At 49.5% G+C, this 11883-nt stretch overlaps 1 protein-coding gene across 5 annotated transcripts in view; it reads right to left on the bottom strand.

The window, feature by feature from the left end:
- Positions 1-3403: 3403 nt before the first annotated feature.
- erbin (erbb2 interacting protein) overlaps positions 3404-11883 on the bottom strand; it is a 56346-nt gene continuing 47866 nt past the window's right edge. For 4 of the 5 annotated variants that reach the window (XM_084460972.1, XM_084460973.1, XM_084460974.1 and 1 more), the window contains exons 21-26: positions 10156-11695; positions 7350-7406; positions 4751-4924; positions 4294-4386; positions 3779-3853; positions 3404-3645 (exon numbers count right to left, since the gene is read on the bottom strand). In XM_084460972.1, the coding sequence (XP_084317098.1) occupies positions 3538-3645; positions 3779-3853; positions 4294-4386; positions 4751-4924; positions 7350-7406; positions 10156-11695 (2047 nt within the window). In that variant the 3' untranslated portion in view covers positions 3404-3537. Of the gene's footprint in view, positions 3646-3778; positions 3854-4293; positions 4387-4750; positions 4925-7349; positions 7407-8796; positions 8947-10155; positions 11696-11883 lie in introns of all 5 variants that reach the window. The other variant, XM_084460976.1, reaches the window with a different exon arrangement.

The following is an 11883-nucleotide window of genomic DNA, read 5'->3' as shown; positions in this document are numbered from 1 at the left end:
GATATTGATGTGCGCACTAAAGACGGGGCTCGCAGGTGAACAGCGCCATCGGGCGGAGAGGATGTCTTGGGTTGCCAGGTTCCTCTTTTCACTTAGGTTGCCAGGTTCCTCTTTTCACCACCTCCTTGAGTTTCTGGATTTCAACTCGTGGGGTCAACCAGGCTATAAGTCACATGCCTAGATATCAGTCTAAAAATATTATATTATTTTTTTCCCCCGATTGGTTAATTCTATGTTGCTTTCCCTTATATGGCAAACGAATAACATGTCACTCTGTATGGCAAACGAATAACATGTCACTCTGTATGGGTATTTGCTTGATATTAAGTATACATATTTTCATTGCAATTTCGACGAAGGGTTTCTTGTGGTAAACTTAAGTGGACACTGATAAGTCAATAAGAAGAAGGAGAAGAATAACCTGACATTATCATGATATTTATTTATTCAAAGATGAGTGAAAAGAGAGAAATTAATCAGAGCCAAAGATCCTTAAAGAGCATTAGTTTTATTTTTTATTTCCCACAGGTTACCTCAGAAACAGTATAATTATATACAAAATCTGGAATGTTGAATAAATGCATATCAATCTTACTGTAGCTGTTTCCAGAGCAACCTTTGAAATACTAGCTATACATTAAAAGGGTTGCCTCTGCATTGCAATTTATTGCTGGTTTCTCAGGTCACTAATGCCATGATTAATTCATCTTTTTCTCTTTAAAAGTATTTACATTTTGATTAGTAATGTCTAAAATTCACAGGAGACTGTGCTAAATAAATAAAAACAACGTGAGCGCATAAAAAGACCAGGTGTTCTCGGATGGCAAAAAGTGACCCCAGGACTGACCCCCAGATTGTCTACACTGTCTTAGTTTACCAGACTGTACCTTTTCGCCAAGAATGTGAGAAGAATGACCTTTGACCCAAGAACTGTTCCTATTCCCAGATAAAAAGGCAAAACACAGTGCCAAAAACAAACAGCACAAAAAAAACAATTACAATGTTCTAATCTGATGCACTGTGGAAAATCACAGGCATATATATGCATGAGACTGTCAATTTGTTTCCCCTCCTGACAAACTGAACACTGATATAAACATCTTCCGCTATTGTCAGTGTGCCACTAGGGCTGCAGTACAAAAAGGACATATTCAGTTTGGGGACATCTTAAAATGGAACTACAACCATTAAGAAGGGGGCAAACATCATTTGCACAGTGTTATCCATTTGATTTGACAGTGCGCTATTACCATGATAGAGCCGTATGCAATACATAACATTGAATTACAGGTACAATAGATTACATACAAATCTAAATTTGTGAAGGAATGACATTCATGACATCAATCTATGGTAAATACTTTACATAATCTCACATTTCAGTGGTCGCATAAAACATTTCAAGTGGGGCGGAAATTTGTTGGGCTACAGTATAATCTTTAGATATCTGTGAATTTGATCATTTCCATCTTGATAGGAAACACGTCTCATGGCATCATGGGTAATCATTGAGAAGACGATTCATTGGGTGATATCATGCAAACAACACATACACCTATAATTTGTTGATCACACCAAGTGGACAAAGCACTGCAGTTAAAAGCATTCAGAGCTCGACACTTCAATTACAAACAATACAAATGACTTTCTGCCTTTGCAGCTCTGTTGAATTAGTTCTACACTGTTGCAAATTCATCGTTCTGCACAGACAACATTTTAACAGTTTGTTTTCTAAGACCAATTAAGCTTTGAGAACGAAGAGTTTTAAGCCAAGGGAGTGACACAAAAGCATTCACAACTATATAATGCAGGCTTGAACGTCTCTGCAAAAAAGATCTGCATGGTAATTTCCTATGTTTTTCATTAGAAAATATTCTTCACAATATAAAATTCATGTAAACCAGCAGATTACTAAAATGTTGTTTTTTTTTTTCTTTAAAAATGCAATTGGATGTTTATCTGAACGAAAATAAAGTCTCTTGCTATTGCTATTAAACCATTATGACTCGCACAGATAAGGGCATTTCATTTGTTGTGAAGGTAAGTGAATATTGCTTGGGTCTTAGGGTGGAGTCGGCTCCCCTTTACAAACAGTTCAAGGTCTATGGCACTTGACAACTTGTCTCTTCCTTCTCAATCACTCTATTCACCATTCAGCAACATGTCCATGTATGAAACACTATTCCAACATAAAGAGTTTGATAAAGTCTGATAATGTCTATGAAGATGTGTTGTTATATAGAAAGGCAAACTGTGGTTGCTTCTCCACTTAAAATAAAACAAAAGACATGTTAGAAATTGAAACCCTTTCAAATTGAAGCGATATGAATCCTCTAGTCACCAGTGGCTGCCCTTTACGACTGGACCAAGGTGAGCAGCAGAGGCCCAATTGTGTATCCCACTCTCCGACAGTCCCGTACCCCTCTGCATCTCCCCCTCGCACCTTCTGCTTTGGTCACCTAGCGTTACCACTTCTCCTCCTCCTCCTCCTGCTCTCACACAACCTCCTGGCTAGGCTAATTAAGGCCAAGCGTTAGCGCTCCTCGCCTATATCCCCCAATGGGTGTAATGTCCCACAGGATACTCCAGTCCACTGACGCATCACATACATGCGCGTATTTGCGCGATTCGGTGATGTTGCGAAGGCTTTTGTTCAGGAGTTGTGTGTTGACGGCACAGGCAGTGGTCTCTTCAGGTAAAGTGATATCCCAGAATCCATCCTGTCAGGTGGTTTCTCCTAGAGATGGCGTGGTGGACACATGGAGGATAAACGAGAACAGTACCATGTTGCAGTCTGTGGTTCACAGTTCAAAGAGAGAGAGATGTGAATGATTTGTCTTTTTTTTCCTCTTTTACTACCTACCATATTTGGGACATTTAAAAAATATCTAGCCAGGGAAACTCATACCAAATGCACCTTCCGAGTCCTACATTCGTCATCATCACAAGACAGCACACAACATTGTCCCCCGGATCACATCAAACAGCATGAGTGGTTTCAGAATATTCTTAAATTAAAAAAAAAGACAGGATTACAAAAAGAAAAGGCTAATTAGATGGTCAGCAAAGAGAGGGAGCTCTGCGCCCTCTAGTGGTCAGCCTCGGTCCATGCTCCGCTTCAGAAACTAGACCGGACTAGGTGATGAAGGTGAAGGATTTTCTTTAAAAAAAATCTAAAACAGATAAAAGCACAGTTTTGTTTTTTGTTTTTTTTCTGTGTTGGAGCCGATCACATCCTCGGCTTCTTCTGTGTAAAAAATAACAAGGTTCTCCCACAGTGATGGCTCCTTAAGACGCATGCTCCCAGATGTTCGCCCCCTCCGCCCCCCCTCCCAAATCCACTTGATGCAGTGGTTTCGCCCCCCGTTTATAACAAAGCTCTACAACGTCTTTTCACCGGACATTGTTCCCAAAAAAATGTCTTCGTAGACCAGGCTCCTCTGTGTATAAAAATAAGGAAGGGGACATTCAGTTTCTCGGTGTCCTCCTCGTCTCTGGCGGCGTGTGTCCTTGTGGAAGTGACCGGAGCGTCCGTCCCTACGCGCCCAGATCTCTGATGATGATCATGTCCACAGTGCTGGGGAAGGTCTTCAGGAGGGACACGGCGTTTCCGTGGTCAATGTTCACAAAGCTGTATCCGTTCACCTGCGGGGAAGGTCGCACGGTTAGTTGACCACACTGGAATATCATCGTGAGACTTCTCTGTGGCGGGTTTGTGGTGCGATGGTCAGATTACAGAACGCCGAGGATTATGGGAGATTGTGTTGGGAGGTTTTACCTGGATTATCTTGTCCCCAGGCTGGAGGATCTTGGACGCAGGACCCTCAGGTTGGACCCTCGTTACAAATATGCCCTGAGAACGAGACGGGGAACATTCAAGAGATCGATTACCCTCAGAAGCATACACGCAAGCTGGAAAAAAAGCCACAGTACAGTAGTAGTTAAGTAAGTAAGTAAATAGCCTTGCGAACCAATGGTTCTGGAGCCTAGTGGCCCATAGGCCAGGAGCCTATCTCCTGATTCCTTAGCGTGAGGCAGCTTGATGTATAAGTGCCCCCCCTGGACATGATGCTAGTATGTCACAGGGACTTACCCCCAATCCAACCTTTGATACTGAGTGCGGGGAGGCATTGGATCCTATCTTTTATAATCTTCGGTATGACTCGGCCGGGGATCAAACCCCCGACCTCCTAACCTCAGAGCGGACACTCTTAACCAGAAGGGTAGAGCTGGTAGTACAGTAGTAGTAACACATTCTAATAGGAAAGTGAGATATCGGTATACCGTACGTACGTTGTCATCTGGGCGAAAAGGGTTTCCCCGGCCTCCCACTCCTCCTGATATACTGAAGCCCAGCTCTGGATTCTTCTCCACCTTCACACGCATCTGCAACGCCATCCAGACAGAGGTGATCACTGAAGGTCAAGTCCTGGACAGGAGCTTGACAGCTCACATTTTACTCCGAAAGTCAAGTTGACTCAACCGCACGAAAAAGCCATCCCCCCTCAGTGGGATGATGTCATTCCTCGAGAAGAACGCTAAACTCGTCGTCTCCTGTCTCAGACTCGCTCTTATCTGCGACGGCGTCAAGCGGGCGAAACCCAATTTCCCTCTCCGGAAATCAATGATGTTCGAATTAGAGTATATCTCCCGCTCGAAACTTTGCGGATCCTTAAGTCATTAATTTTTTTAACTTTTAATCACCCTAATGTCCCTCTGTGGAAATCAATGAAGTATTAATCAATCTCACCTCTTGCTGCAGCGTGTCGTGTGGCAGGCGCGGCGGTCCGCCGGGCTGCTGGGAGACCTTGAGCATCAGGTAGTCTATGAGCTGCTCTCGGGAGGGGTGGCGCGCCATGGGCGCCTGGCACGGCGTCATCTGGGGCCGCGCCGGGGGGCACAACTGACCGTTCATCACAGGCACCTGAGGCGCACGTAGAGGGGGTGTTACGGGACCGGATTTATTTAATTATGCCACACAATTTTCCGAGCATGTCATTTCATTTCTACGCTTAATATGGACTCATTAATATCATTAATACATAATGAACGTCGAGGCATTTTCGAGGCCTCCTATGCACTGGAGAATCCGTAATCTCCTAATGGTATCCACTTCCTAATCAGGTTGAGAATCAACCTGCCAATCAAACAAAAGATCAACGCGCAATCCAAAGGAGACGACGTCCCACTTGACGAGTAAGGCCACTGCGGCCGTGGCGTGAAATGAGATTGAGAGCCGCCCGTTCGCCCGCCAATGAGGTGCTCCGTCTTAAAAAAAAACGGCGCCCGGGAGCAGCCAATCAGCTTCACCGGCTCATCGGCCGGCAGCCGCAAAGTCATGGAAATAATTTGGCTCCGAGGAGCAGCCGGGATGAAGTTCACAGATAATTCAATTAAGGTTATTAGATCTCAGGGTTATTGGCAGGTCCCATTAATGGAGGGGGGGGGGGGGGGGGGGGCGCTGGCGAGGGCTTGCGCCTTGGCCTGGAACACAGAACGGCTTTATGAGCATACAGGGAGAACTTCATTCTGCTTAACAGAGAGAGCTGGAATCTGTTGACTCATTCGAGCACAGTGAGCCAAATCTAGCACAACGGGAGCTCAGTGAGGGCCGGGTGGGCACCCCTTCAAAATGGTGGAAGGTGGACGCTAAACTGACAAGTCTGTCCATGATCCTATTTGCGGACGCTGACAAATCACTGACTCCAATTCAGGTAACTTTGTGGGGAAATAGAATGTTTTCAGGAATCTGAATCTCTAATTATTCTCTCTAGAGTCGATTGACCTCAATTCCTTCTATTGCTGCAGACCCCGGAGAAGGGACGTGCAGTACCAAAGTCAGACTGCAGGGGGCACAAGGGAGTTAAAAAAGCAAAATTATCCATTGCATTTCTATCAGCGGTTCATTTCATTGGCCGAGGCTTCTATTCCCCTCATCCGGTCTCAATGAATCTTTCTCAAACCCCCCTGGAAGACAAGGTCAGACAAGGAGGCGCGGCTCCCCTCTTTCTAGACTCTTCTAGGAGGAGGCAAGGAGTTATGATGCTAAGGATCAGTCATTGAGGAAAGACAGATTAAATCATTATGGAATCAATCGTTTTTACTCATCAACTGATGAGTGAGCAGTAGTACTGTTTGGGTACATTTCATTTCAATTCAGGAAGTGAATGAAGTGGACTCTAAGTGGGCAGTTATTTCAGTTAATACTCTGAATTGATGGAATTAAAACTGAAGTGACCCCAATCCTGGTACACTGACTGTACATATATAATTTCCGTACCCTGAAATACTTCTCATCCTCCTACAATATCTTACAGCTAATTTACTGATGTATAATCAAAACAAATATATATATACTTAGAAAACATATTTAAGTCTTTACTGTGGGGTGGACTGAGGGACTTTAAAGGACTAGTTTGGTATTTAGCATTATAAGCCCTGTTATGATCATATACAACGGTCCATATGCAAATTTTGACAGACTGCACTCTTGAGATATTAGCGCTCATTGCTCATGTCACAGCTAAGTACACGCATATATATGTCCATAGCTGTGACATGAGCAATGAGCACTAACGTCTAAAGACTGCGTCAAATCTCTTATTTGGACTGTTATACGATCGTAAACAGCCTTATAACAGGGCTTATGACGCTAAATACCAAACGACTGCTTTAAGCCTCGGCCGTACTCCACCATCTTCAAAGAGCCACAGCCTGGCTATTTATACCAGGGAGGCAAGCAGCCCGTCGAGGCGCAGACGGAGCATTTGGGGGCCAGGAGGAGGCGGTGGCCCCATGGGGAAACGGCCCTCAACAGTAATCTCTTCCAAGGCAGCCATCATTAATTACAACTAATTAATCACCGCTGGAGCGGATGTTCTGTCCTGGGTCAATATCTCAGCCCAAGGCTCAGGCAGGGGGCACACACACCACTTCCAGCTCCGGTCTGCGTTCGTCTGCGCGAGCGTGGGCCGAGGGGGGAGAGGCGGGCATCTCTAGTTAGGCCAGCGCCTTCTAAAGATCTGAAACTTTCTGAATGAGGACTTCTGCTTTTTAAAAATGATACCCTCGTGGAAATTCCCCTGGGTTTTATCGGCTCATTTGATGGGGAAATCTCTTTTTTAGTCAAACACATTTGAAGAGCACTTTATTTTTGTGGTGACTTTATGGCTCCTCAGCGTGGCTATTCATGCTGCGTTTTAATGACTATACTGAATAATTAATTTCATACATATAATTTTGTCGCTTCCCATGAAAATTCAGGAATTCAACATGGCTGTCCCTAGAAATGCAGAGTAAAGAAGCATAATGCTGCAAGGTTTTGACGTCACGGAAGAACATATACGCACTTTTCGGAGGGTGTCCATGGTGTAGCCCAGCTGGCCTGGGGGTCCGAACACGTCGTCCTGGGTGGAGACAAATGATCATTAATACCTCGTCCTGATCGCTGCAATGTGTGACCCACAAGTCACACACATTGCTTATTTGACCTACCCGCCATTTTGCTTATTACCAACGCCATGATGACTACTCATGTGTTAGTCGTTTGAAAATAGTCGTTCCAGCTGGAGATTTGGGCTGGAGTTCGGATTAAGACATTGTTGAAAGAGAGACTTGAAAGACCACCGCTTCTCCTCTATCCCATTCGAATAAATTACCCGGAACAAATGACAGACATTTACATAAGTACCATAACTCAGCAACATTCAACCACCCGTACACACCATCACAGCCTAGCCTACCATGGGCTGGTCCCATTTCTCAGTCTACGCTACTGCGCTACGCCGCTACCATCCCTAACGCTTACCTTTGACGACACAGTTCTCATCTCCACACAGAGTGGGATGTTATGAAGTGATTCTGAAGTGATAAGAAGGGAGGAAGCTGTGATGATGAGTCAAGGTGCCGTTAAGAGGGGAGAATCGCAAGCTCGAGAGACCGAGCTAGAATTGCACAGCTGCACAACACATTTTGATTGGAGTGCCTCGGAGGGATGGGGGATGTGTGTGTGTGTGGGGGGGGGGGGGTAGGAAAGAAGTGAGATAGACCAGAGCGGTTGCCAGGTTTAAAAAGGGGCATTTTGTACCATGCAAATACATATTAATATCAAGGCATGTACTGGATGTATTTTGCTCCAAGAATGCCGCCTGATCCAAACTTACAGTATCTAGGCCTAAATCAAACAGATTGTCCAACTAAAGAGTGGGAGACATCCTGGTGTTATATAGCCCTTCCCTACCATCATATACCCTCCCGTCAGGCATAAATATCCCGCATTTCATAACAGATCCATAAATGAATTGCACTCTAAAAGTTATCTGCATTCAAATAAGGTACTGAGAACTACAACACGAGGTTGTGCGTCTACAAACGGGTTCCCAGTCAGGGAAAATGAGCAAGATCATCTTTTAAAATGGTACAAAGACAAAGGATGCCCCTTTTTAAAATAGGCCTGGATGCGTCACGCAGAGAGAGAGGCTGTTGGCTCACTTCCATCCTTCCCTCTGCGAAGCATCCTCCCGGTCTGACGGAGGCTCACAGCTAGGCTTCCACTTATGGATGATAATAGACGCGTGAAAAATCACCGCCACGCACAGAGGTCAGCGATGACTGCCAGGATGTAGCGATGGGAGGAGGTTTCTCAGAGGGTCAATAAACAGGACCTGTGGCTAGGAGGTTAAGGTAGGTAGGTAGGTAGGTAGGTAGGTGGAGAGCCTTCCCTGGACAGAGCAGGACAGGAGCTAGCAGCGGTCTAGCTACGGTCGGGTCGGGGTCAGTTGGATCAACAGTACTCACACAGGAGCCCTGCTGGGCTCCGTAGGGCCTCCGGTCTCCAGCACTAAAGAGCAGAGAGCCTTGGCTGGCGTGCAGCGCCTCCCTAGAGCTTCCGTACGCAGAGCAGCTCAGCGGGGCCTGAGCAGAGTTATAGGACCGAGACAGCGCGCTCTGAACACAGGGGGGGAGAGAGGGCCGACATGCACGCACACACACAGACACACACAGACACGCACGCACACACACACACACACACATACACACACACACACACACACACAGACGCACGCACGCACACAGACACGCACGCAGACACGCACGCACACGCGCACAAGCACACACACACACACAGACACACACACAGACACACACGCACACACACACACACGCACAGACACGCACACAGACACACGCACAGACACACACACACGCACAGACGCCACACAGCCGACACCACACACAAGACACTTTAGTGGCCATGCATCTCACCGAATGAGTGATGATTAATAGAAAAAAAAAGGACAAAATAATAACGTCAACAACAACACGACATAAAATGTGAAATGACGGCATGCAGGGAGTGAATCGCCGACGGTTTGCGCGACATTGAATTAGTAGCAGCTTGTTTGCTTGTCAGCCCAACATAACAGAAAAACAGACATGCTTAGGGTTGAGGGAGGGACTCTTCGAACTGCCTTTCAATATCTCATTCTGCTCTCGCACGGGTTAAATACTTTAGTTAGAGTTTTGTTAATGTATTAGTAGATTAGAGTGTAAACATTTAGAGCTAGCTCTAGGGCGTTCTTCGACGGGGAAAACCCAGGATTGATGCTAGACGGCCAACTTCACGGCCGTGTTTATGACTGGCTGGCTGGAAGCTAGTTGGGACTGTGGCTTCCCTGAGCCTTCTGCTCGGAGCTCCAGCGGCCCACAGGGCGCTTCCGCCTGACCTCACACCCAGAGTCCAGTCCCCCCAGCCTGGGGACGGGGGGATGAGTACTGTACACACAGCCCGAGAGAGACCCGGTACTCTACTGGCTTCCTCTCTCACTACCCAGCTGCCCTGCTGTAAAAAAACACACTCACAGCTTGAGATGGAGAATGGGAGATTAATGAGACTTAGTGATGATCGTGTAACAACAGCAAGGCCTACTCAGTGATATTATTGTATCAGTTACTGGAGTGCGATCAAATATCATAATGACTACAGCATGGGCTAATAAAACTGCTCTAACTGCGTCGTAGCTTGCTTGACCCCCCCCCCCACCCCAAAGTGACACTCTAATCCCATCTCTCAAGTCGTCGCGGCTTCCGATCACAACGAGCTCATTACGACCCCGGGGATCTCATCACCGGTCGCCGGCGCGATCGACGTCTCACCTTCTCCATCTTCTTGGCCTCGATGTGCCGCATCACCTGGTCCCTCCAGTCGGACGGCACGCGGCCCCCCCCTCCCCCGCCGCCGCCATCCAGCAGCGAGTGCTCCGACTTGACCCGCACGTTGGGCCTCTTGCCGGGGCTGCCGTAGTTGAAGTCGCTGACCGACATGGTCCTCTCGGGCGGCTCGTGGGGCGGCGGCGGCCGGCCGGCGCCGTGGAGGCCGCCCCTGGGCCCCGCCGGGGGCCCGTCGATGCTGTACGTGCGCGCCGACAGCGGCCTCTGGTGCATGGCCTGCGCCATCGCCAGCGGGCCCCTGCCAAGGGTGTGGATGTCCCGGTAGGTCATGTACTCGCCCTCGGCCCCCGGCGGTATGCGGATGCGGGGGTCCCCCACGGAGGCGGTGGACGAGCTGCTGGTTTGCCTCTGGAGGGTGCTGCTCCGGGGTTGACCGCCGGGCGCCGGGCGCTCCTTCGCCCACCCGTCCCCCCTCTGCTGGGCCGGGTGCGGGTAGGGGGGCGCCTGGTTTCGGTTGGAGTAGTTGGTGTTGGCCAGCGAGTGCTGGGGGTGGGGGAGGTAGCTCTGGTGGTCAGGGGGCACGGGGGTCCGCTGGGTCCAGAGGGCGTCTTTCGGCACGGCGCTGCTGGTGTACTGGACGTTGTACTGCGGGGGCGGGAGGCCCATGGCCATGCTGGAGGAGACGGGGTAGCGGCCGCCGCCGGAGGGGAGGGGCTTGGAGGAGGAGGAGCCGGACAGCAGGTCCGAGGAGGAGGCGGAGGAGCCGGGGTACACCTGGAGGGGCTGGTCGTTGAGCAGGGAGGCGGACTTGCTCCTGACGATGCTGTGGCTCTGGGCGCCGGGTCCCGCCCCTCCTCCTCCTCCTGGCGCCCTGGCCGCGGCTCCGCCCCCGGCCTCGTAGGAGGAGCCCCCGTCGGCCTCCACCGAGTACAGCCTCATCCCGGCGCCGGCGTCCATGTCGGCGACGCTCTGGGACTTGAACACGGGCGGCGGCGGAGGGTGGCACCTCTTCTCCGGGGACAGTTCCTCCGTGCTGCGCGACAGAGACGCGTCGCTGCTGGCCGTCACGCCCGCCGACGCCGTCCGCACCGCCGCCTCCTCACCGCCGCCCCGCCCGTTGAAGTGCTCCCCGCCGACCTGCTGCTGGTTCCCGTTCTCCAGGCGGCCCGTGTTGTCGTTGGCAGTCCCGCTCTCGGCCTCGCCCGGGTCGCCGCGGCGCGCCATGTTGTCCGGCGGCGGCGGCTGCTTGGCCACGTTCATGTTTATCTGGTCCCACTTGGTGTAGGCGTCGCCGCCGCCGCCGCCGCCGCCATTGATGCCCTTCTCGATGAACGCCATCCGCTCCTCCACGGACAGGTCGTAGTCCCCCGGCTTCTGGGGCTGGGATTCGTAGTCCTGGGACTCGTAGTCCTGCCGCTGGCCCTTCAGCAGGGCCTGCAGTGACGTGTCCGAGCCGTTGCCGTTCTGCAGCAGCGGCGTCGTCGTCGTCGTCTCCTTCCGCTGGTTCATGTTCTCGTCCTCTTGTCTGGGAGGAGGAGAGGGTTCGGTCAGAACATACGCCGTACGGGGGAACCTGGTTCCCTTCCGCAGAGCGAATCGGAATCAGAGTTGATTTTGCCGGGTGGGTTTTTACACATACTAGGAAATAGTTCTGGGCTGCGTTTCCCAAAAGCTTCTTTCGTTAAGAGACTAACGGGCAGACAGGTTCTGTAC

This window comes from Borostomias antarcticus (genome assembly GCF_949987555.1).
Source record: "Borostomias antarcticus genome assembly, chromosome: 2".
In the NCBI taxonomy this organism is placed as follows: domain Eukaryota; kingdom Metazoa; phylum Chordata; class Actinopteri; order Stomiiformes; family Stomiidae; genus Borostomias; species Borostomias antarcticus.
The sequence above is the reverse complement of the archived record's forward strand: the minus strand, read 5'-3'. Positions and strand labels throughout refer to the sequence as shown.